At 36.9% G+C, this 27,356-nt stretch overlaps 1 protein-coding gene across 2 annotated transcripts; it reads right to left on the minus strand.

Annotated features, from left to right (window-relative positions):
- Nucleotides 1–437: 437 nt before the first annotated feature.
- On the minus strand, nt 438–27,129 carry MPK17 (MAP kinase 17). 2 transcript variants are annotated; one of them, XM_010276376.3, is made up of 11 exons: nt 26,775–27,129; nt 8,409–8,817; nt 8,199–8,326; nt 7,989–8,048; nt 5,023–5,172; nt 4,437–4,592; nt 4,170–4,310; nt 4,003–4,076; nt 1,750–1,851; nt 1,401–1,638; nt 438–991 (listed from the first exon to the last, which is right to left on the minus strand). In XM_010276376.3, exons 1-11 carry the CDS (start codon nt 27,045–27,047, stop codon nt 920–922), a joined length of 1,803 nt encoding a protein of 600 aa, XP_010274678.1. In that variant the 5' UTR covers nt 27,048–27,129; the 3' UTR covers nt 438–919. The 2 variants fall into 2 exon arrangements, with proteins under 2 accessions (XP_010274678.1, XP_088758752.1); XM_088902626.1 differs by lacking the exon at nt 26,775–27,129 and adding an exon at nt 26,701–26,722.
- Nucleotides 27,130–27,356: the final 227 nt, after the last annotated feature.

Here is a 27,356-nt window from a genome sequence, read left to right on the forward strand (position 1 = left end):
GGGTCAACACTTCATTTTCCACTGTCATTTAATGAAAGATTTATTAAATCAATTCATAAGTAGTGTTTTAGTAAAATTTTAACTATAGGATAGATTTCAGTAAATCCATGAAACTATAAGCAATATTTTAATAAATAACCATTTCTATTATTTATCTTTCGCTTAATAAATCTCGCACATCGCATGAGTCCCTGCTAGTTACAATTATAAAAACCACATTCATACTTTCTCGAACAATGTATGAAATACGTATATTGTTAAGAATTATGAAATATGCTTAAATGTCAAATAAATATATTTTATACACAAATATATTATAAATTCAGTTCAATCGAGAACAAACCGTTTTTAAAACCAAACAACGAACTGCCAAATTCAGTGGTTTCGTACGGTTTGGCAGTCTGGATCTCTCGCAATTGAACTATTCATACACAATATTGCTACCGAAACTTCGATCATTGAATTTAATCATTTGATTCATTCTAGGTTCATTTGGAGGCTTGCCCCAAAAAAAGAAAGAAAATGCCCATTCAACAGATTTAAGGGGAAAAAGGAAGAAAGATTATACAATGGCATGGATACTGAAGTATGGAAAGTTGGACAATGGAGCCACAAGTGTATCCAAGTCCAAGCCCTAAGTACTTTCTAATCAGCACTGGAAGAACTGTAGTTCTTTGTTGTTGCTACCAGGCAATAAAATTTGTGCAGAAAAGAATGAAATAGAATAGCAATAATAAAACCAGGCATAACTGATGAAAGAATTCTAGTGACATCGCACAGCTAGCATCTGTCTGAAACATTGCGATCGGCTTGGATGCAGATTGTAGAGAGGGATGCATTAGTGTACAAAATGAGATGAAGCATGTAGGCCAGGAAAAATATAGTCATCCCACTCAATTGATCTGACCAAAGGTATAGATCAGGCATTGAGTGTTGCAACCTTGTTTGATAAACCATCAACCCCGTCATCATTTTTGCCAATTGATTCCTCCTGTAAGAAAAGCCAAGTCAGTAAGGCCATCCAATATAATCATTAGGTTGAAATGTAGAACAATAATTTACTCTCCATAATTCTATAGACACTAGGCACTTTAACAGATGCTATATGTCATGACTTGATCATTTGGTCATATTCATGGCTGACCACTGGACTAATGCCATACAATATTAATATCAGAACATTGAACCACCAAGACAAGATTCAAAAGTTACTGTTTAATCATTGAACAAGATGCAGTCTATGCTCCTGGTTAAAGATTATGGCTTGAAAAATTTAAACACAGGCTTCATCTTCTTGAAAACCAGTAATATGTCGTACCATCCCAAAAAACATTTGCATATAGTTACAAGATCGTTCAGAAACTTAAAACAAGGGCCAATAGATGGGGAACAACTTTTACCTCAGTATCTATTCTTCCTTTTACACCAATGCACTTGGAGGCACTGATACTAGCACTCTTTAACAGACTACGGGCACTGTAGTTTGGTTTACTGGGGCCATTTTGCATAGCTGGTGCATCCTCATTTGCATCACGTGGGGGGCTGTCAAGGGTTGTACGGAGAACAGAATCTTCTGTTCGCATTTCATAATTGTTATTTTGGTCAGCATCATCATCCTTTGGAATATTAACCCGTTCTCTGTTTTGTGGGGAGGGAAAGAAAGGCAGAAGAATCATATAACACACATGATTGAATGAGCTACACTACACTCGTGGGAAATCATCCACATGATTCTGTTCAAGATTCTACCTTGGCAAGGAGTTATGCTGCCTTAAAAGTGGAGTTCCTCTTTCACTTTTACCAGGATGCTCCTCAAGATGTGCAAATTGTCGCTTAAACCGATCAACTCCACTGGGTTGAGAAAAAGGTACAACTGTGTTAGTTGTTCTTGAAGCAAAGAGATGTATATTTGAACATATTTGACTCCATGACAATAAATATGGATTGAGATTATACAAGATGCTGTCTAGTGTCTATTAACTTTGATTCCCATGGAAGTAAAATGAATTATGTTCTTTAAGACAGAAGATATTGCATTTATCTCATCAAATTAAGATTTCAAAGTGACATCTAATGTTTCTATAAAGCTGGACTAAATTGGATGAAGAAATCTACAAAATGAATAAAGAAAAAGCATTGACATAGTGTTGATATGTAATCAATGGGTTAGAGTGGAGGGATTCACTATTACATACTATATAATGACTCCATGACACTAAATTGAGGCTACGGTTAAGACATGTAGTGATGTACCTTAGCTGACATAGTTATTTTTTAATTGGCAAGATAAATCATTATCTCTGGCAATATATTGTGTTCAAAGGATAATATAATTTTGAATACAGTGTAATACCAATGACAAAACCTAATTCTTTGGTTAAAATGTCAATGTTGTCAAAATGTTACTATTTACGATATGATTCACAATTTGAATCATTCCCAAGGGTTTTGATTTGAATCTTATGTCTGAATCCTTTTCTACAAAAATCTTACAATTTTTGTTTGAATCCTACGATTTGATTCATAAATCTTATGATTCTTACGATTCACTACAATTCAAATAAATTCAATTAAGAATTAGTTCTCTACTTTGTTTCTTTTTCTTGTTTATGTTTAGTTTTTCCATGGGAGACTTTTTTTAAAGCCCTTGCTAAAAAATGACTTATTTACATTATTCAAGACTAGAAATTGAGTTTATTTTCTCAAGACTAGAAATTGAGTTTATTTTCTATCATATGCAAGTTAAAGGACCATTGTATTTAGATTTGTTTGATTTTCTAGTCAAACATGATCATATCATCTTAGGCTTCTATTGTATAAGTGATAAATTCTATTGTTTTAAGTACATATGTGGTAGATATAGATCAAAAATAGGGTAAAATCACCTTCCTATATATATTTAGCCTTTTAATATATCTAGATTTAATTTTTTGACAAGTTTGTATAAAATAGAAATAATCTTATGATTTACGATACGATTCACGATTCAATTCAACTTTCTCTACGATTTACGATACAATTACGATTTTCAAAACATTTGTACATGTAGTACAGATTTATGTTTTCTCAAATCAGCATGAATGGATCTGCTAAAACAGAATGATACTTGAAGCCTATTTTATCAGATTCATTTTTTTATTGGAAACAGTAACTTCATTAATATAACTTAAGAATAACTTTCCAGATTTAAGTACAGCTGTCAACCCCTAAGTAGGTGTTGAGCCCCCAGTAATCTTTCTTACAAAACTGCCCAGAACATTCTCTCCCACACAGTCCCTTGTTTAGCCAACGTGTCAGCTAAACTATTAGCTGATCCTTGTCCATTTGAAGCATGCACCGATCTCCCTTGTTATGTTGAGGATTTTATCAGATTCAATTCAATGGAAGTATGATACAAAGAAGAAAGCAGGAAAATGGTAAAGCAAAAGAAGCCAAACTTGAAACCCTATATTTATTTGTATAGGAAGTTTAGGTCAATAGAAGGTTTGAAAGATATAAATAGCTGTTATGGATCCAATTGTCCATGGTCCTCTACCACCTTATTAGAGAGGCCAGATCTCTCGTGTCTAAAATGAATATTTCATTTTATTCAGATGGATCCTGAAATCAGACAGCTAATTTATATTACAAAACAAAAAGAGAAAAAAGTTATGTACAAATTAACAAGTTATGATATAAATGAAACTTGGAAAGTGGATCATCTTAAATTTATTAAGAATAACACAAGGATTTTGGTGAATGAAGGAGAAAAAGGAAAGTGACTGGACAACCTTAGTATTATGGTATTCAATGTTTGAAAAAAAAAAACACACACTGAGAAATACAATGGTAGAAAAAAGATAGATTAAGCATACTGCTGTTTAGGTTGCAGTAAATGAATCACTTCATTTGTCACAAATATTTAGCAAGCTTCTGAGGATAAAATCTAAAAAAAAAACAAAAAGAAGCCACTCTATTTACAAAATACAGTACTCTAGAGCTTTATGAATATGGAAGCCTGACCTTGGGTACATGAAACCAGTCTGGTCTCCACCACGAAGATACTCTTGCAGCATTTGAGGATGATACTCTAAAATCTGTTCACTTTAAAAGGAATAGCAATTATGAGTACAGGTTCAAGAAATTGAAATTACTGTTAAAGCAAGAATTGCAAAACTATACGATCATACCTCCCTATAAATCAACTCTCTCACATCATCTTTTGTCAATTTCCTCCTTTCAAACTCAAACTCAAGTTTGGAAATGGGTTGTGTTGATGATGGTTCACGGTCCACATTTGCTAAACCATTGAAATATGGATCAGCTAATGCCTGCAAATGTAGGAAACACCGGTATCAGATAATAAACAATTAAAACAATTAGATTACAGAAAATTTAAGCATGTTTATAGAAATTCAACTTGTAATGTCAAACTATCTGAGGTACCAAATCCTTACCTCTTCAGCAGTTGGACGATCTTTAGGATCAAATGCGAGCAGACGTTCAAGTAGACGAAGAGCCAATGGATCTGCATCACGGAACTTTTGTGAGAAAGGAACTGGTGGTTTTTTCCGCATGCTACTTAAATATCTTCTAGCCTTTTCATTCCGAATCTGCAGATGTTACGAAAGATCAAAACCAGGTTAAAATTGACAAAAGAAGTTAAACAATCACTATGAATCATCAAAGTCACAAAGAGCTGATTAATTAGTAATCCAATTCCTCTTCCTGCCCAAAAAAGCAAAAAGGTTTAACCTTCAATCATCAATTAAAAGACCCATATTTGTTTGACTAGCCTTAACTACCCAAAAGCCCATTCTTATGTACCCACATACATCATCAAGACATGACCTCCAATAAATGTGCTGTTCACCCCTAGTTTGGCTAAATTAACTGATATAACTCAACAAAAGAAATTAACAGAAAATTGAAGTGATATGTAAATTAACTAGCTTGCTGATTACAATTGTTTGAAAATTTTGACAATTTGCTATTAACAAATTTTGTGGCAACAAAAGAAATTAATGGAAAGAAAGAACCAACCCTGGAAATGGATTCAGCAGAAGGAGTGCCAAGCAAGTCAGTCATGAGATCCAATTGATGCACCACATTCTTTCCAGGAAACAGAGGCTTCCCTGTGAGCATTTCTGCAAATATGCATCCTATACTCCAAATATCAATTGCAGGGGTGTACTGCAAAATACATGATCTTAGAAGCTGCATGACTAGAAAGATACTGTGATAATTTAAACAAATAAATCATTCCATACATAAATCCTACGAACTGAACAATAAATACTGAGTTGCTGACCATCAGGTGTATCCAGAAGTAAAAGTCACAAAGAGATCTCTGGTGGTTTAGGGCATACAACAAAAAACCAAACATGAAATGCTCAATCTATAACAGAAGCCAAAATGATATGATTTTCCACATCTAGTAGTCTATATTGAATCTTGCTTAAACAAAAGGTACCAAACACTCCATGAATTTCTTTTCCTAATACCAAACATAACAATCTAGTGATCCTTAATTAAATGACATGAAAAAACCAAAAGTCAAACAAGAAAAAGAACTTTCAGCATCTTGAAGTTCAACATACACCAATACTCAAACTGACCGCACTTCCTCAACTAGTATAGTTCAATCCACTTCCCCCTCATCAGTTATCTGATCTGATCGCTTCAACAAGGATGATGACAAACTACAGGAATACTAAGATAGCATTCTCATTTCAAAAGAACACACTGGATGGAGTATACTACCTTTATCATTGTAGTCAAGAACTGGAGGAATCTAAGAGAGACCACATTTAGGTTGGGATATTGTATGCTCTAAAATGTCTCAAGTGGGTCTAGGGATGGCAAGGATTCAGGATAGGAATTCATCTTTATTGGGGAAATGATTGTGGAAATTCTCGATTTACTCTAGAAGCTGTGGCACAATGTGCTGCCTGGTATTCATGGAAGACATGCCAATGGCTAGGATGCCAACCTAAATGATAGAGCACCTTCCTCTTCATGTTGGAAAGTGGTGGTTGCCTTGCTCTCCTTGTTTCATAATCATATTCACTCCTTTGTGAACTCTAGGTATAGGGTCAGATTCCGGTAAAACACTTGTGAGGTGACAGACTACTGAAAGATGTTTTTTCTCAACCTCTTTTCTATCTCTGTGCTAAAAACTAAACCTGTCTACCTCGACCATGTTATTTCTGCCTCTAGTTTAGGGTTGGCCTTTCTAGGGATTTTGGTTTCAAGAGAGGGCTTAGGGATGACAAAAATCCTGCAGCCTTGGACCTTTTGCCTCTTTAGAATTGGTTCATTTGATCCTTTGAAACCTGATAGCAAAATCTGGACAGCCATGTCCTCAGGTTTGTTTTCATGCACATCCTTCTTAAAATCATCACTCCCTCTTTACCTTCTCAGAGAACTTCCTGGTAAAAGAAGTATGGAGTAAATCTATGCTAACCAAAATTAGGGTTTCCAATTGGGAGGTGTATTACCAAAATATAAAACATTTGTGAGATGTCGCAGAGACGGTCTTGTTGGTTTATATCTCCTGACATTTGCTCCTTGTTCTTAGCAAGCTAGGAATCAACATCATCTATTAATTCCTGTCAGCTTGCAGATGGCATTTAAAAGCCGGGTTTCTATCTTTTGGGTGCAAATGGAGTGGGCTCAATGACCTTGAGTCCCCCTTCAAGGGGTCTTTTTCTCCCTCATCCACCAAGAAAGGGAGGATCATGTGAAGAGCATCATGGCTGCAACTTTATGGGTGATTTGGGAGGAGAGGAAGAATAGAATTTTCTAAGACAGGGAAAGGCCTATAGATATTGGTACAGTTTTTAGGGACCACAATGAAATTTTTTGCTTATGTTTTCAAGCCCTATAGGGGAAGGAAATTCCATCAAGGCTCATACTTGCTACATGTCTAATGCATATTCATGTTTCTTTACATGCAATAAAGTTGTTATTTCACTGAAAAGAAAATTATATGCACCAGTAGCTCTGAATTTCATGTAGTCATCAAGAAGGATCAAAATTTCACAATGTATCGGCCCATATCAGTAGGTCACCAATACACGAAATATAGGACCTTTGGGGTTTTGACCTATTTCAGGGGGTAGGCAGGCCTAAGATCTACCCCTCTGACCTATTTTTTGAAAAAAAAACTAAAAAAAGGAATGCATGCAGTTCAAAGTACCGATACACCCCTTTGCCATATCGGGGTGTATCAATATCTTGAACCTTGTTCATCCATGACAGTCACCAATGGTGCAAGGGGGGGGGGGGAGGAGAGAGATCAGAAGACCCTTTCAGGCCCTTTCTTCTTTTTAAATCTGTTAGATTCTTTTGGGGCTTCCAATGAGACTTCAACTAATCTAAACAAACACATGCTGCTACATCAGTCACATTTACTTTCCTTTCCCGAAAAAAAAATGACAAATGGATGCCATCTGACTCCACTTAGTTGGGATTATGCTCTGTGAGTTGTTGAGTTTTGACATATGACTGTCATACAGGTTTTATCTGATACTGGAAAAGGTTCCTCATAATACATTCAACACAATCTATTCCTATAAATGCAACAAAGCACTAACACAACCAAGGAGACAATTATTCTGCATAAACAAGCATGCAGAAACACATGAAAAAAGAAAAGAAGATTGACGATGATGATAATAAATAACTTTAACAGGGAAAGAAGCAGGAAAGTAATTCTGTTTTCAGTTGCTGAATAACTCCAGTTACTGAAACACACTGTATTAGCATTTATCAAAAAAAAGCACACTGTATTAGCAACCCATTTCATGATTGGGAAACCAATCCAAACTGAGCACTGAACACAAATGCCATACTGCCCAAATGCAAAAAACAATAATTAGTCTTAGAAATATCAGAATCAAATCAAAAGAACAAAGTTATAAACACCCAAATACTCTGAAACAGAAGTTTTTTTTTAGAAAGCACAATTAAAAACATTGAGATATTAGAAACATGAATTGGCTTACTTTGGAGAAAAAAGAACCGCATAGTTCAGGAGCACGATACCAACGGGTTGCCACATAATCCTTCCAGAAGTAAACAAAAAGTAATCAGAATATATCAGTTGCTTGCTAACATCATATAAAAATGTACAATTCACAAATATGAAATATCTCCAAAGATACTAAAGGTGCAGTAAAGCCATGATTTATAGCATGACAAAGCAAGCAACATACAGTCCAGAAAATAGCTGATGGGGCATCATTAAATGACACACGAGCAAGCCCAAAATCACAAATCTTCAGTTTGCAGTCTGCATTAGCGAGAATGTTTTTTGGTTTTAAATCTCGATGGAACACATTTGCTGCAAAAAAAAGTTCATCGATGATCATCAGGGATGTGAAAAGCCAATGAAAATACTATACCATTAAAAAAACAACATTAACCTGTGTGTATGTATTTTAGAGCTCTAAGAAGCTGGTATAGGAAAAACTGATAATGTTCAGGAGTAAGATCATCATTTGCCTTAATTACTTGATGAAGGTCAGATTCCATCAACTCAAAAACAACATAAATATCTTTAAATTCTCTTCTAGATGGAGGAAGCATTATATGCTTTATTTCTACAATATCTGGATGTCTAAGCAGCCGAAGGAGCTTGATTTCTCTGAGAATGCGAGTAGCATCAGAAACATGCTCAAAAACATCATTGATCTTCTTAATAGCCACCCTTTCTCTAGTGTGGGTGTCAATTGCAGAGCCTACAACACCATAGCTTCCTTTGCCAACGACCTCTTGAATTTGGTATCGACTTGCCTCTCCATACTCTGTGAAGAATTCTGTGTCAAGCATACTCTGAGTAGAAAGAAACCAATTTTAGTGACTAGTGACAATTAATAATTAACTAACAAAAAAACTAGTACAGAGAGGAAAGGGGGGTGGGGGTAATGGAAGGGAAAAGAAAACAAAGAGAAACAGATTAAGATATTCTTGAGCAATAATTCCTATAAATATACACTTCCTTCAAAAAAAAGTGGCAATCATTGGAAGATATTTGGAAAAGAATCCAAATGTTTAGTCTAACTTTTTAGAAACATATTTCTATTTTTTTCATCTATTTCCTTTATTATTGTACTGTTGTTGAATGTCGCGGGTGAAATCTATTCACTGTAATTATAATGCTTTTTTCTCTTTTAATGAAAGGATTTTTTCTTACTATCAAAAGAAGAAGCCTGCATGAATTTGTAGGCAGGTAATGAAGGAGAACTTTGGTTGACAGCTTAGCAAAGCAAGGGGTTCAAAGAACAGATATGTTCTGGGCACATTTGTAATTCTGTCCTGGGTCAGCTTCTATGTTGATTTCTTTGGAACTTCTTGTTGTATATTAAAGCATCTTAATTAATGAAAATTTTCAGAGTTATTGATAAAAAAAACGCAGCATTTATTGAGTGCAAGAGTAGAAAAAATCCCCACCGTAGATTGCACCCTAGATCAGACTGCCACAGTGCGAGAGTGTAAGATTCTAGGAAGGGGGTGACATTTTAAACAATCATCAGGAGGAGAAGGAAGAAGAGGCATTCATTAACAAAATTGCTACTGTGGTCGTGGAGCAAATTAAAACCCAAGGCCTGGATCCAAACCTGAGTACCCAAGCAGCTTTAACTAGAAGCCAAGGCCAGGCCCAACAAAAGCCAGGCTCAATAAGGATAAGAAGCCCAATAGGGAAAATCAAAAAGAGGAAAGGGAGAAGTAGGTCTCAGGGAAATGAAGGTGATCGTACTTTTCATCCTCAGCCTTGACTAATTCAGAGATGTTCTCGGAGGAAATTTTTTCACAATGGAAAATCGTCATCCAGGCCTTCAGTGCTGAGTGAAGAAGAGGATCTCATACCAACAATGATCAATGTATACAACCTTGGCAGTCCCACTGTAGATGCAAACCCATGTGGGGAATTCATCGGAATACAAAAAGTAAACACTATAAAAGCCAAACCAGTGGAAGAAAGGAACAAAGGCAAGGCGACATAGTTCCCACTGAAGAAGTTGGCTGTGAAAGTTTGGTCAAGGAAGGCAGGGTTTTCTATGTCCAGATCTGCCAGTGGTCCTACCGGAGAGTAGAGATGAAGCTTCTCCCCTACACTCGAATCCTTTTCTTCTTGGTAGTAAATAAAAAAGGAAATTCATTAAGTAGAAAAGGAGTACATCAATAGCACAAAAGAAAATGAGAAATCGCCCAAAGAAAAGAAAACAACCTAAATCCAACTTTTTCAAACTTTTACATCAATACAGAATTATCCATTAGACCCATTCAAGTGTTTTCCAAAACTTTTCTTCAAGAGAACCTCTTGAAACATCTCTGAAGTCTGGTAAATAAGTATCCAATCCATAAATTTAGAGCCAATCCTTGATCATATCTTCAACTTGTTGCAGGCTTTTCCTTCAAAGATCCTTCTATTCCTTTCTTTCCATACTTCCCAACACACAGCAAACGGAATGAAACTCCAAAAAATTTTAGCTTTTTTACTACTTTGTAGAATAGACCAGATTACAAAATTTCAACTATAGGGTAGTCAGGAGTGTATAGGGTTTTGACTCTTGTGACTGGATAGCAATCCCAATGGTGAACACAAGAGGGGGTATTGCTCTAATCTGGGATACAAGCACTTTCAAACTTCAGGATAAAGAAGTAGGTAATTTCCATCACTGTAAAACTCTAATGGCTCCCAAACAATTCACTAGTAGTTGTTACAGCGGTGTATGGCCTAGTTGAATCCAACTTAAAAGAAACATTTTGGGAGATTTTAATGCTATCCTTAAAATGGAAGACAAAAAAGGTTGTAGAAAAATCAACAGTCAACAGAGGCATGAGAATGTTTTCTAACTTTATGCGCAAATCGGAACTCCATGATCTTCCTTTGGCCGAGGCTCCCTTCACCTAGACTGACAATCAAGAAACTCTCATGCTAGTCAGGTTGGACAGAATTTTAATTTCCTCAGATTGGGAAGATTTATTTCCTAAATCCATCCAAGAATCTCTTCCAAGGCCAATGTCAGACAACATGCCTATTTTACTAGATACAAAAGGCATAAAAAGACATAATCACCCTTTCAGGCTGGATCATTGTTGGTTAGGAGTAGAGGAGTTTGATGCTAACATTCACAAGTAGTGATCAGAAGTAGAGTTTGAGGGGCTTGGCTAGCCACGTGTTGAGCAAAAGGTTAAAATGGTCATAAAGCAAAATCTAAACGTGGCAAATGCAGAGGTCAAAGACAGATGACAAGAGAAAGGCTGAATGTCTGAAAATCATTTCTGAAACTAACTTGAAAGAGAAAGAAGGAACAATGGAGGAGGCACTAAGAAGGAAAAGATCCAAAGCTAAAAAAGAACACTACTTTTTTCCACAAAGTAGCCAATGCAAGAAAAAGATCCAATACCATAAAGAAACTGCTAAGTGAGGGGCAGTTGATTTAGGAGGATGAGAAGTTAAAGGACACCATTCCAAAGTTCTACGAGAATCTTTATATGGATCCTCATAAGTAGAAGTTGAAATTTGATGTTTGCATCTTGAGATGTTCTCAGAGTTTCAGGTGGCGGAATAAGAGAGACCATTCTCAGAAGAGGAGGTCAAAGAGGCAATTAATGAGACGGATGGGGAAAAAACATCTGGATCCAAGGGTTTCACCATCAAATTATACAAGTATTGGAATATGGTCAAACTAGACCTGCTTAAAGTGAAGGAGGAATGCCACAATACAGCAGCCTTGGAACGAAGCTTAAACACCGGGTAATGCTCCTTAAAGCCTAGCAAGGGAACTCAATGCCTCATTCACATGGATCAGGAGAACTGCAAATGGGATGGTTGATTCATTAGCCATACAGGGAGTTTATAGGCAGCAGCTTTCTGGGCTTTATTTTAATATTTTGTGGGGCAATGTATGCTTTCTATTTGCTGCAATTCTGTAACTGATTCTCTTAATTGAATAAAATTCTCCTTTGCTGATCAAAACAAAAAAAAAGAAGCTTAAACACCACTTTTATCTCTTTAATTCCCAAAAAAGGTGGAGCTGTAGAAATGAAAGACTTGCATCCCATTAGTTTGACTGGAAGTGTTTATAAGATTGTGGCTAAGGTGTTTGCCACAAGATTGAGGAGAGTGATGAACTCCGTTATTTCAGTTTTTCAAGATGCTTTGTCCATAACAAACGCATTTGCGATGGAGTACTTATAGTCAATGAGATCAGCAACTCAGAAAATGAATTCACTAAGCAAATAAAGAAGCACAACAAGTTGTGAAGAAATGGCCAATGAGCTCATTAGCTAACCCAAAAGAAGTTAGGTTCCAGAACCCAATCTTAGAAAGGTTCACTAAGAGGCTTGCCTATTGGACGAAAGGGTATTTATCCTTGGGCAGTAGAATTACACTGATTAGATCGACTTTATCCAAATTATTGTTTATTATCTGTCAGTTTTTAAGATTCTGATGGGTGTGAGTAGAAAGATTGAAAAGATGATGAGAGATTTTTAATGGGAACTGGGGGAAGGAAAGAGGGGTCACAGGATCAGTTGGGAAATGGTAAGCAGAGATAAGAATGGAGGGGGATTAGGGATAGGGAATATACAGAGGAGGAATTTTGCTCTCTTCAGTAAGTGACTATGGAGATTGCCACAAGACAAGGAAAAATTATGGGCAAAAGTGATAGTGAGTGTGCTAGGACAAATCGTGCATCTCCTTGGGAAGCCATCAATGAGGTTCTACAATTATTCCTACCAATCATCAAATATAATAGTATTAAATTCCGAGAACATGTTTGGCTAGGGTCTTCTTCTTTGAAGGAACAATTTCCCTCTTTGTATGCACTAACCTGGTTTAAAAATGAGCTTATTTCCAAGTTCCTTGTTCCCACAACTCAAGCAATGGTTTTACATGGGATTTGGGCTTCCGAAGGGGTATAAGAGATTCTGAAATTCACATTGTTCTACCTACTTCAACTTTTGGAAGAATATTTTGATCCATCCAAGCCTGATACTTGAATTTGGACTTGTACTCCTTTAGGTTCTGTTTACTGTGCTTCCTTTATTAAGGCCTTGTGGTCCTTGTCTCATTATTCTACCAGCTCCATGGTTTCAAATGTCGCCAAATGTCACTGATGTCGCCCAACATATGTCGATGTCGAGGCTCACCAACATGAAAATGGATGGTAATATAAAAATTACATTATTTCGGTTGACATTTCCTATATTTCGGAAATGTCAACCAAATCGGTCCAAATAACAAAAAAAAAGGACAGTTTTCCTATTATGTTGACAGGATGTCAAGTAATGTACATTAATAATATAATATATTAGTATAATATATTAATATAATATAGTATATTAATATAAATTATTCCATTATTAATTTCTATTTAATATTTCAAAAAAAATATTTATAAAAAATAATTAACAAAATATATAAACAAAAGAATAAATTAATTACTTTATAATATAAAACATAAAATATCTTTCAAGTAATAAATATTATTAACTAGTTAGTATTTTTTAAAATATTTATTAAAATCAGAAAATGTTTATTAAATTTTATAATAAATCATATTCTACATTTATTATAAAAAATCAGAACAAATTTATTAAATTTTATACTAAATCATAATTTACTATAAATTTAGTATTAAAAATCATAATAAATTCATTACGTTTTATAAGAAATCAGAATTTATCATAATCTTAATACTACAAAAAGGAGAATCAGTTTATTAAATTTATAATAAAACATAATGTATTATAACTTTAATATTTAAAAAATCAGAATAAATGTATTTCTATTTACTAGTGTGAAATATATATATATTAGAATTTATAATAAATCAGAATTAAAAATAAGAAAAGAAAATATCAGATAACCTTGTAGAAACATCAAAATGCATAATAAATCGGTAAATCATCATTTACTAATTTGTTATTGATCTTAGTTTCTTAGCTTTATATAATGGTTGGGAATAAGATAATAGTCTAGAAATATGTATTAATGCTTCTTTTATCATTTTACAAAATATCATTGCATATTTCCACAATGTCTCTAATTTTTACAATATTTCCCCTCAACATTTCCGACATATGTCCTATATTTTGGCAAGCGACATTTCCATCGACACTTTAAACCTTGACCAGCTCTGTGCCTTCTTTTCTAGTCAAAGAGGTATGGTTCAAGCCTATTCCTCCAAAGATTGGAGCTTTTTGTTGTAAGTTGTCCATGAAAAAATTAATACTTGTGATCTACTTCAAAGAAAACAACCAAAATGGTACTTATCCCTTCACTGGTGCACTTTGTGTAATGGTGAGAATTGTTTTAGTAGGAAAAGGAAGGAGTAGGGAGTTGGGGGGGGGTAGTTACAAATTTTGGAAGGCAGTGGAGAGCAGCAAAGCAAGGTGTGAAACAGAAAAAAGAGGGTGAGCAATCAAGGAGATAAGGAGGAAGGGAGCCGAAGGGGGAGAGAGAAAGAGCTAGAGATCTCAAAAGTGGGCTTAGACAAGGGGAATGCAGAAGAGGTGGGTTTTGGGGAGAAGGAAAATCCAATAGAGGGATATTCAAGGGAAAAGAGGGTGGAGATTGAGAAGTTGGTGGAGAGACAGGTAGAAGAGGAAAGTCGCTTGGCCTGTTCTTCTAGGGAGGGTAGAGAGTGGTTAGGAGGGCAATAGAACAGTTCAAGAGAAATAGAAGATAAGGAAAAAAAAAAGAAAAAGACAGTTGGGGAAGGAGGAGAAACTTGGGATGAAGGAGAAGAGAAGGAAGATGACTGGGTTGAAGAAGAATAAAGGGGTTGATGGAAGAAAGTGTCAGGTGGCAGTTGAAAGGATAGTGAGAAAGAGGCTGATTTCTGAGAATGGTAGGGTTTTGGGAAGGGAGTGGGTGGTTAGATGAGTATTTGAGCAGTTTAATAGGAACAGAAGAGAAGAAAATATTATTGGGGAGGGGAGAGTAGTTTGGGAGGAAGGAGAAGAGAAGGAAGAGGGCCGAGTAACGGGTTTTGGGGGAAGAAATAGACAAGACAGGAAGGCAGTGGAGAGTTAGTCGGATCGCAGTTGCTCCTTTGGAGTTTTCCTCCTAGCCAAGACATAGAGGAGGGCTGATGGTCGGAGGAATTTGGAGTTGTAATCCATTCGCTATTAGCTAGATTATCTAGCTGGCAAAAGAAGAAAATTCTTCTTGAAGCCAAGGATTGAAAGCAGGCAAACTGGTGGCGGCCATTGGTATTTTTTCACAAATTGGTTTTGTCTATTTTTTCTGAGCTTTCTCAGGTCAAGTGAGACGACTTTGGAGAGAGTTTATGGGAGGGGTGGGTTTACTAATTTGTAATGTGTATATTTGAAGATAGATAGTTTTTGTTCTTGTTGTTGTTGTATGGTGATATCTTATCACCCTCCCAAATTGCATCCTTTTTTCCTTTTAATGAAAATTTTCTTTTACTTTTCCAAAAAAAAAAGTGTTTTAGTGTTTCCACTTACTGATCTCTTGTCCTTTTGTTGCTTCAATTGGGAATGGTTTTTGTCTTTGCTCAGATGTAGGTGGAATCCTCCAGCAGATGTTCAAAGCCTTTTTGCTCCAACTACCTTTATTTGGCCAAAGAAAAGGGAAGAGTGGAAGACTTATGTGGAGATGCACAAGGGCAGCAACATTATGGACAATTTGAGAATAAAGGAACTCAAGAATTTTTTTTTTTGGGATAAAGGAGAAAAGGAAGGTAAAATTGGAACAGTAATGATTAGAGTGGCACACTGGCTGAAATCTTTGGAGGCTTTCTCAAATATCTCAATAGGCGACAAGTGAAAGGAAGTGACTGGCTATAAAGAAGAAAAGGAAGGTAAAATTGGAACAATAATGATTAGAGTGGCAAACTGGCTGAAATCTTTGGAGGCTTTCTCAAATATCTCAATAGACGACATACTTAGAAAGTGGAAGGAAGTGGCTGACTCATGTCCAAACAAGATTATTATCACTCGTCAATGGTCTCCACCATAAAGGTTCATTAAACTCAACTTTGATCGTAGCAACATGGGATGAGGAGGGTAAGATAATTGCTTTATTCTCAAGACTGGCGGGGCAGTGAGATTCTCTTAGACCAGAAGTATTGATTGTAATGGAAGGTGTGCAAAGGGCAAAATTATTTAACATTAGAAAACTGGTTATTGAGGGTGATTCAAAATTATTTAACATTAGACGACATACTTAGAAAGTGGAAGGAAGTGGCTGACTCATGTCCAAACAAGATTATTATCACTCATCAATGATCTCCACCGTAAAGGTTCATTAAACTCAACTTTGATCGTAGCAACATGAGATGAGGAGGGTAAGATAATTGCTTTATTCTCAAGACCGGTAGGGCAGTGAGTTCTCTTAGACCAGAAGTATTGGTTGTAATGGAAGGTGTGCAAAGGGCAAAATTATTTAACATTAGAAAACTGGTTATTGAGGGTGATTCAAACTTGGTGGTCAGTTGGCTATAGGATGAGGGGATGAAGTTTTGGAACTACAGTAATGAAAAGAAGAAAGTTCAGATGGCTAACTAGAGACATGGAAGTAATTGTTTGTTGGGTCAAGAGAAGTGCAAATTTTTTAGCTGATGTATTAGCCAAACAAGAGGTGGGGAGAGAGTCTTTGTTCTGGGCATAGTTGTAAGTGAGAATTTTGGTCATGGGAGAAATGAAGAGTTTTACCTCTCATTGTTAACTGTAATTATATTCTTTGTACTCTTACCTACTTTTCGTTTTAATGAAATTTGCAGTTATTGATAAAAAAAGACTCAAGGAAAAGAAATGGAAAGGGGGGACTGGTTTGTAAAATTGATTTGGAAAAGGCCTATGACCACGTCAATTGAGCCTTCTTTGATTACATCATGGCAAGAATAAATTTTTTCTTTTTTGAACTGTATCTAAAGCATTTCATTAAAATAAAAACCCAACAAAGAACCCTTATACAATGAGAAACTGAACAGAGAATATACAATTTGCTCCCTACAGCCCAAAACCCAAAAAACAACTAACTTTTCCTTACAAAAAGAAGATTCGAATCAAAGAAATAACTAGGATGTCTATTTCTAAACAAAGGGTGAACTGCCAACCAAGAATGAGCCATCCCCAGAATTTTACATAGGATTTCTTCCTTTTGAAGTCTGAATCCCTTCAAACAGTCTCCTGTTTCTTTCACTCCACACAGCCCAAAACACTGCTGAAAGAAGTATGCACCATGCTACCTCTCCAGCTCTACTAAAACCTTCTAAATGCCATGCCTCAATGAGACCCTTCACTTCAGCTGGGAAGCACCATTTTACATCAAACACACCTGCTATCCTTAACCAGATCCAATGAGTAAATTTGCATCGAATCAGCAAGTGACCAGAAGACTCCACATTACCATTGCATAAGAGGCAATCCAAAACTGCCACCTGTAGACCTCTTCTGACTAGATTTTGCTTTGTTAGGATCTTGTCCAGCACTGCTGACCAGACAAAGAAGGCCAGTTTAGAAGGGACAGCTTTAATCCAAATCCTGTCACTTGGAAATGGTGCGGTCTCCAGAAAAGCTACCCGACTTCTCTAATTTCCACAATCTTTTGTCTTCCCCTAGACCAGACGTTTCTTAATCATATAGAATCTGGAGCAGGCTTATCAGTGGCGGCACCTCCCAGTCATTCAGGTTTCTTCTGAATTGGGGGTTCCATATGCAGTGTCCATTATGTCTTTCCAAATACTCAGCTACAGTAGCAATCTTATTTGTGGCTATTTCAAACAAATCAGGAAATAAAGTCATTAAAGGTCCTTCTTCACACCATAGATCCTTCCAGAACAGAACCCTCTGGCCATTTCCCACTTTATACTTGATGCCCTTCAGAAACTGATGTTGTACTTTCTGAATTGCCTTCCAGTTTGAACAACCATATGCTGATCTAACCTCTTCTGTCTCCCACTGCTACTAGACCCATATTTAGCCACAACTATCCTTCTCCACAAGCTGTTTGACTGCACGTTGAATCTCCATAGGCATTTTCCAAGCAATGCAGTGTTGACATCTCTCACTGATCTGGTCCCTAGGCCCCCATTTTCTTTAGAGCTACAGATTTTCTTCCAGTTTACCAAGTGACTTTTTGATTCCTCCTTCCATCCTCTCCACAAGAAGTTTTTCATTCTCTTTTCAAACGCTGCCACCCACTTGGCTGGGATTGGAAATAAAGATAAATAGAATACAGGAAGGGATGACAACACACTTTTAATTAGAGTGAATTTTCCTCCTTTGGACAAGTACTTGGTCTTCCAAGATGCTAATTCTCTATCTACCTTCTCCAGTATGAGCTCCCAGATGGCCTTTGATTTGCAGTTTTCCCCCAAAGGCATGACCAAATATTTGGAGGGTAGTTTCCCCACTTAACAGCCCCAGTCATCTGCCCACTCCTTCAGGTTTGTCACCTCCCCAACTGCCATCAATTCACTCTCCAAGATGTTAATTCGCAGACCTATTACCACCTCAAACCATCTCAATATTGCCTTCACATTCCATAACTGATTCCAAGCTGCATCACAGAAGAAAAGGGTGTCATCTGCAAATTGGAGTAGTGTTACCTCCTCTTCTCCACTGCCCACTTTGAAACCTTCTAACAGAGACGGGAAAATGAACAAAAGTCTGTGTTACTATCCCAAGTTTTGCAGTCCTTATAAATGGTCCAGCTCAAGGGAACTTTAAAAGCTCAAGGGGCTTGACGAAAGGGGATCCACTGTCCCCACTTCTTTTCCTACTGGTCATGGAAAGTCTAAGTAAGAAGACAGCTAGACCAGCAGCAGCGTTGTTTTCTAGAAGGTTTCAAGGTGTGTAACAATGGCACAAAGGTAGAAATCCTACAGTTTGCTGATGATACTTTAATTTTTTGCAACACATCAACAGATCAGGTCCTCAATTTGAGATACTTTTTTGTGCTTGTTTGAAGTGGTCTCTGGTCTGAAAATTAATTTGGCCAAGAGTGAGATGATGGTAGTGGGAGAAGTTCCAAATGTGCAATATTTGGCAGTGGTCTTGTGCCGCAAAGTTAAAAGTCTTCCAGCCAAGTACTTGTGCGTACTGTTGGGGGTCAAATGCACCACAAAAATCCTATGAAATCCAAAAGTAGAAAGGTAGACAGGAAGTTGGCAACTTGGAAGGCAAGATGTCTATCTAAAGGAGGGAAAGTAACTTTAATAAAGAGTGCTTTGGCAGCCCTCCCAGCCTACTACACATGTCCCTTTTCCCAATTTCCTCTGAGGTGGCAGGTACAGTTAGAAACAAAAATTAAAGAAAAGAGATTTCCTTTGGATGGGTTGGAAGGAATCCTCCAACTACCACTTGGTCAACATCTTTCAAAAAAAAAACTACCACTTGGTCAACTGGGATGAGATCTGCAAACCGCTTCCTCACAGTGGCTTGGGAATTAGAAAGGTCAAACAGTTTAACATAGAACTTTTGGGAAGATGGTTTTGGAGATTCCTAACTGAACAAAATAAATGGTGGAGAACTATCATTGCTGAAAATTATGGAATCAGTGCCAATGGGTGGGATACAGAAGGCTACCAACATTCTTACGGATGCAGTGAGTGGAAAGGTGTTTACAAAGCCTACACACGGTTTAATGGAAGAAAATTAAAATTTTGGTTGGACCCTTGGCATGAAGACAGGCCTCTAGGAGACAGATTCCCACTACTATTACATGGCTGCAAACAAACAAGCTAAGGTTGGAGATTGTTATCAGCTAGAGGGGAACAAGGTAGTATGGAATCCGGCATTTTTATAAGAAACTTCAACTATGGGAGACTGGAAAAGGTGGCTGAATTCCAATACCTGATCTATAACTAACAGCTAGACATACTTTCTGAGGACTCAAGAAGCTGGAGATGGGAAGATTCAGGTTTATTTTCAGTGAAATCCTTCTACAAGAGCCTGATCAAAGAACAAGGACAAACTGATGAAGCACAGCACTGAATGGTAGGCTGTATTTTAATTAACTCACTAAAACTTCCTAGAACAGGTCTCTTAGCCCAGAAATTTAAGGTAAGATTCAGCTTCTAATTTGTGGAACTGTTTTTTTTTAAGATAAATGAAAAATAAAATTTATTAAGAAAAAAAGATTACATCAAGAGGTGATAAGGCATCACCCACCAAAAAACAAAACAACAGAACCCAACCAAATCTCCCGACATGAAACAAACCAAACCAGAACCAGCAACAGTCCCCAAAAGACAAAACCCAAATGCAACCAAAGACCTTTCAGACAAAAGACCAAAAAAAAGATACAAGGGAACCCATTCAAAAACAAGCCCCAGGCCCACAATCATGAGATAAAGATCACTCACCTCTAATCTCTACCAAACAATAATGACACCTAACTCTAATCCAAAACCTTTAAGAAACCCGACATCCCACCTTAATCGAAACAATGCATTTTTTGCTTCCTGGCTTTCTTAATTTCCTAATTTGTGGAACAATATCTAACCCACGAAATTAGAAAGAGCAGGGAACCTCTCTTATATTCAATAAAAGTGATCTAAGATTACCTGACTCTGGCAAGACAGATTCCTGTAGCGAGAACGGTAACAAGAAAAAGCCTTACCAGCATTCCCTTTTATAATAGGGAAGAGTTAATTACAATAGGACTTCAAACAGAAAAAGTAAACTGACTGGCACTAGGAAACTACACTTTTTTTTAGTCAATAAATCTGAAAATTTTCATTAATTAAGATGCTTTAGGATACAACAAGAAGTTGCAAAGATATCAGCATAGAAGCTGACCCAAGACAGAATTACAAATGTGCCCAAAACATATCTGTTCTTTGAACCCCTTGCTTTGCTAAGCTATCAGCCAAACTGTTGGCCAATCTCCTAACCCAACCCACCTGAAATGACATATTCCTTGACATCCATTTGAACCTTGTGAAATCATTCTTCAGCTGCCAGGTCACTCCTTCCCCTTTCTGCAAACCATTTTATCACAATTTTTGAGTCTCCCTCGATGATCAGTCTATTAATCCCCAACTCTTGGGCCTTCTCAACCCCATAAACTGCAGCTAGAAGCTCTGCCCTAGCCACATCACCCTCCTCCACAGGACCGGAGAACAGAGAAATAATGGAACCATTTTCATTTCTAATGCCCCCCCCCAATACCTGAGGGCCCTGGGTTACCCACACAACTGCCATCAAAGTTCAGCTTCTTCCAACCCTCTGTTGGAGGGGACCAAGTCTCACACACCTGTCGCCTCATAGATGATGAAGCAGCAATAAGTCCCCAAACCCTGAAAAAGTCTTCAACTTTAAAATCTGAAAACAGCTTTAAGCTTTTTACCCAATGTGCCACCCTCAATTTTATTGTTTCAACTAAAGCTTCCTTGCATTTTTCTTTACTTTCAAAGATTCTATCATTTCTATCCTCCCAAATGATCCAAAGTATTGCTGCTCTAGTGCACCTCCAAAGAATCCTTCCCTTCCTTGTCTTACCACTGAAACCATTAAATAAACCTTCCACCCTGTCAGGAGAGGACCACCTGCACCCAAAAAGGGAAGTAAACCAATTCCAAATAAAACTGACAAAAGGGCAGGAAACTAACTTTTTCAGTAAAGGTAAAACCCAGCCTTCTAATAGGATATTTAAAAAAAAAAAAAACTAAAACAAAAACCAAAACTAATATATTAAGCAATTTATCAGAAACTGGCCTTTATTGATGTTACTTGGCTTGACGATTGGGCTGCTACTGGACTGCTTTTCCTTCTCAGTCATCTTTCTCTTTTCGTACGCTTCGTGAAATTTTGGATGCTCCCTTTTCTCAACAAAATTTTCAGCAATATTCTCAATAACTAAAGGGATGTACTGCATCAACTTCCCTAGTAAAGTTATATGGGGAACTGCTGCCCCTTTAAAAGTCAATTTTTTTGCTTGGGTGGTGGCAAGGGAGAAGTGCCTTAATTTACCCTCCTCATATAAAAGGGAGAAGTACCTTACAAAGCAAGTTCTGCTAAACAAAGGCTTTATTACTCCAGACCTTCTCCGTCCACTTTGTGGCTCAGAAAAGTAATCCTCAAACCATCTTTTCATCCACTGTGGTTTTTCAGCAACAGTATGGAATCACTTTTAAAATCAGTCCATTTAATCTTGTGCTTCCAAGGTCACTGATGGAACTGTTAGAAAGCCGGCAGGTTCCAGGTATGTCCATAAAAGGAAGATTTTTATGGGTAGCTATTCCAATTTCCGATTGCAGTTTTGTGGGCCATTTGGCTAAAAAGAAACAGCAGGATTTACAAGCAGAAAGCAAACTCAGAGACAGGGATGATTAACCATGTACTAGAGGCTTTCAAGGGTTGGATGTCAATATCTAATGTATTTAAAGCTTTTCTTTTTTTTTTTTTTTGCATCTTTTTTGAGGGTGGATTTTTTTGGGGGTTCCTAATTTCCTGTTCCTTTACTGTATAATTATGGGATTGGATTTTTTTCGATGTTTGGGTAGAGGTGGAATATGGCAGGAGAGGTAAGGAAGGATTATGTGGAGGTGTGCAAGAGCAGCTCTGATTTGGACAATACAATCTGGGAAGAAAGGAATGCTAGAAACTTCCAAGAAAAGGAGAGAAGCCAACAAGGGGTAATACACTGGTTACTAAGATTTGTTTCACCAGTTCTTTAATGATATATGGAGGAATTGGTCAGCAGTGGCAAGTTGTTCCCCCATAAAGAATAGAATAATTGCAAGCTGGGCACCCCCTCCTGAAGGTTTATTGAAGCTGAATTTTGATGAAAGCAGTCAAGGCAACCCAGACCCCTCTAGAATGGAAGGGTTTTTGAGAAACGAACCTGAAGTTTTACTATTTTACCCAGGTCCATTGGGAATTGGGGGCTGTTAGGGTGGAATTACTAGCTGCCTTACAAGGAGTACAGTTTGCAAATCAGCTAGGTGTGGAGCAAAAATTGATTGAAGGGGATTCCAAGGTGCTAGTGAGGTGGTTGAAGAAACCAGAGTCTGTTGTGTGGTGCTACAAGAATGAAATCAAGAAACTCAAGTGGCTGACACGAAATATGTATTTGAGAATATAGTGGCGGGGGAGATCAGCAAATGCAATGGCTGACTGCTTAACCAAGCAAGGGGCAACTAAGGAACAATTGTACTGGGCTCAGTTGTAATTTGTTATTTGTTTTTCTCACTACTCTGTTGGGAGAGGTTATAGCTCATTCCTCTCCAAGAGATGTTTGTATCAGTTTGAATCATTGGTTTAATAAAATTTTTGCTCATCAAAAAATCACATTTTATCAAAAAAAAGGGTTTATATCTGCACGGGGCTATACATCTTTTGATACTAATACAATACACTATTTTACCTTTTCTCAAAAAAAAAAAAAGTCAGCATTTCAGATTCTGTTTGCTAGAATATTTTTAATGAGGCAATAGAATATGAACACTCAAGAGTACACTAAGACTTTAGTAAGTCGCCTCCTGGACAAGCTATTGAAATAACTGAAGAGTTATTGATTCAAAAAGTGAAGAGTACAACAGTCAGCATGGTTTTAATTATTTTGAAGTGAACATTATTGAGAGGCCCTATTAATTTGCTAGGAAAATAAAAGCCTGACATGCTAGAAAAATGGACAACAGTGATGCTATTCATCTATGGGTGTGTTTGGACCGTATGAATTAGAATTTACACTGGAAATTAAATGCATATAAGTTCAAATATTTATTTACTAAAAATGAATAAAAAGTTCATTGTTTAGTAATAAATGAGAATTGATAGACTTGGTCAAGAATAGTTCAAAATGTCTATTAATCCATTCCAACTTAATAAATTGGTTTGCCATATTTCTAACAAACATAAATTTTTACCAAAAAAAATCAATTTAAGTTTTAAATTCTACTACTTGGAAAGTTGAAATTACAAGGGCGGTGTTTGGAACTGTGGGCGTTTTTTCAATAAACGCTGCCACATAGGCACCACTTCAGCATGTAGCCCACCATGCTGATCCGTACGCATAGAGACTCGCAAAAGCTGGCCTTGATTTATGTGCACACCTATCGTTGGGGGAAGCTTCAATTTAACGCTTCCCCCAACGGTTAGGCATTTATCACTGTTATGCTGATGTGGTGCCTAGTGGCACCTAGTTGTCAATAAACGGTTTCATTATTACTTTTCTTGGTTTTGCAAACAAATCAAGTACAAACGTTTAGTGAATAAATGGAAGTTATTCCAAACACATACAAGATTGTCATATTTTTATTACATGTTTTATAAGCATAGACCAATTACTTTTTATTACACAATGATTAAAAACATTCTATGCAATTACTTCACAATTCCTTATGAATTATTTTTTGTACTTTCCTCTTTTCATTTAGCAAAGGATAAAAAGAAAGAATAGTTCCCTATGTTTCTTATTATTATATACTTGTTAAGTCACAATTCTATAAGTTAAGCCATTACATATAATTTAAAAGTAATTTCATTTTAGTGGATAATAATATAACTGAGTTAATTTCATTTTTGTATACCCATTACTACTATAGTAACCATTATGTTATTGTTATTATTATATTTAGACATGTCACAGTATTATAGGTCAACCTTTTGAGAGAAAATGACTTTTGTCATTATTGGGTTAGTCCAATACCCAATTCTTATGGACATGGGAATTGCAAAAGACACCTCCAAGGTGGAGATTCAAGTTCCTACAGAATGTACAAACTGGAATTCCCTGAACATTCTAATCCATGTAAATTTGGCACATCCGTATTCACAAAATAGGAATTCCAATTACTAACCCCCTGGGCCAATTCCAAGGATCCAAATACACCTTGTATTGTGTCCAAAGAGAAAAAGGCACTTTGTTGTAAGTGCTCCAAAATTCAAGGATAAACTTGAAGGCCATGAAGTAAAAGAATCAGATTGTTTAACATTTGAAAATTCATATGGATCCCATTCTGGAACTTTTAGGCTGTGTTTGGTTTGAAAGAAAAGGTAGGGAAAACTAGGGGAACCTGTACAAGGTTTGTATAGGTTTCTCTACCTTTTCTTTAAAACCATACACAGCCTTAAGCACTCTAACGGTTGGGGCTCACTTCCTAGTTTCCAGAAGCCTAGCGAAGTTTGAACCTTGTCATCCCAATTAAGATCTCATCCCTGGCACCCCAAGCTCCACTGATGTATCATTGGAGTTGCGCTTTTCTATTTATGGTGGCAATAGAGCTTCATTGTATTATCTTTTATCAATAGGGCTTCGTTGTATTATAGGCCTAATGGCCTACGCACCAGTTTATTCTCATTAAATTAATGCAAAATGCCCTTTCTTGGTCAATGCCAGATTTGCATTTTTTTTGTATCTTCCCCTTTTCTCAGTTAAGTATTTTCCATAGTTCTAAAGGTAATAACAATTAAGTATCTCCAAAAGAGGTATGTCACTGGCAGGAGGTACACATGACAGAGTGCAAATGATGTTGACAGTAAAAGCACCAACAATTAGAGGGTCAACTCATTTGGCTGGGTTGGATTATGTACAAACCAAAGACCAAACACAGTAACTGAAATTTTCAATCTTATCTTTACCCAACCCAAGCAAGAAGTAACCAGAGATTTTTAACCCAGTTCAAGTTTATATACTTAACCATAACCAAACACAATATAAAGTAAATCCTACGACATCCAACTATTCAGGCGAAAATACGATAAATGATAGGGAAAATATCATCAACTAAATTTAATAAATATTCCACCACTCAAAATCCCAATAACTTCAAAAGTTCAACATTATCTTGACCCAACCCAAGAATCAACAACAGACTTTTAACCCAATCCAAGTTTATAGATTTTAACTATAACCAAACACAAGTTAAATTCCACTACACCCAACTATCCAAGCCAAAAGACGGTAAATGATAGGAAGTTATTGTCAAGTAGATTGAATAAATATGCATCCCAGGTTAGAGCTTTAAGCACGGACTGCAGTCCAGACTTGAATTTCACTCTTCGTTTTCATTTTAACATCATGAAATGGTTGGATGTTTTTCTTATGATCCTTAATAAAGTTCTGACATTTTAATAAAAAAAAAAAGAGAAAACTATTCTTACAAGACTACAGAGATGACAGAAACACCAATGAGGTGAAGAAACAGGCCAATTTATGAGTCCTAAATGAAATCATGGAGAACGTCACATACATGGACTCAATTATGCAGAAGAATCAAAACCCAGAATGCTGAAACACCCCTCAAATATTTGTAGCGCGAACAAATAAAAGATAAAACCCTCAAAAATGAAGCGGAAAAGCGAACGTAAAAGACGTCCTTGCTTCCCCTCAAAAGAATATGGACCCAAGAGGAGCACAGAACAGCAGCAGGCCGAACTATAACTTACTCAAGAATTTTATGGAATCAGCAATAATCCGACCTCTTCTCTCCTCTAATTTCCCAAAAATTTAAAAGCATCATCAAACTTATCCAAAAATAGAAATTTGAAAATAAATACAGATAAACAGGAGATCAAGTGCAACCCAAACACGAGAAGAAATAATGATCATAATGGGCAAGCATTATCAGCTCAACAAAACTCAAAAATGAAGAAAACCCAATAGAAAGATGGCACTTTTTCTCAACTGAGCTAGGAAAAAAACTAAAAAACACATGAACAAAGATAACAAACAAAACAAGACAAAATCAAACAAAACGAATAATGCAAACATGATAAACAAAACCCAACCTCCCAAAGGCCAAAACCAATAAAACAACAGATCCTCGAACAAGAGGCCGACATCATCTCCTCCACAAACTGACCTTCTTATGAGCATCCATAGCGGCGACCCTGTTGCTAACGTTTCGTTTGGGAACTTTGATCTGCTTCAAACCAGAAATCTCAAAATCCCTCACGATCTCAAGCTCCTGCGCTTCTTCCTCTCCTTGTTCTCGTTCAACTGTTATCTTTTCGCTCACAAATACACGGTTGCCGGTGTCATTGATCATATCATCATGGTTATTGTTAGAAGAAGAATCGGAAGAACGACGTTGGAACCAACGACGAAATTCGTCCACGAGAGCCCCTCCCCCCATATGCAGCGCGTGATCGAAGAGCTACAACCAATCGATCGCAGCATTGCCCGCTTTCTCCTCTATTTTCCCTCGCTCCTCGACAAGTCTTCCTTATTTTTCCTTCTCTCTCGTCCGATGTTTCCGGTTACGCAGATTAGAGCGCGCGCGGGCGAGAGGGCGAGAGGGCGAGAGAGCGACAAAGCGTGTGTCTAGAGAGAGAGAGAGAGAGAGAAAAAAAAAAAAAAAAAAAAGGAGGATGGAATGGATTAATTTAACTGGATCGCCGCAGGCTTTCTTTCGGGGACTGGTCGGTCCTTCTTCGCCGCTAAA

This window comes from Nelumbo nucifera, chromosome 4, assembly GCF_055504915.1.
Source record: "Nelumbo nucifera cultivar China Antique chromosome 4, China Antique-T2T, whole genome shotgun sequence".
NCBI classification, from domain to species: Eukaryota; Viridiplantae; Streptophyta; class Magnoliopsida; order Proteales; family Nelumbonaceae; genus Nelumbo; species Nelumbo nucifera.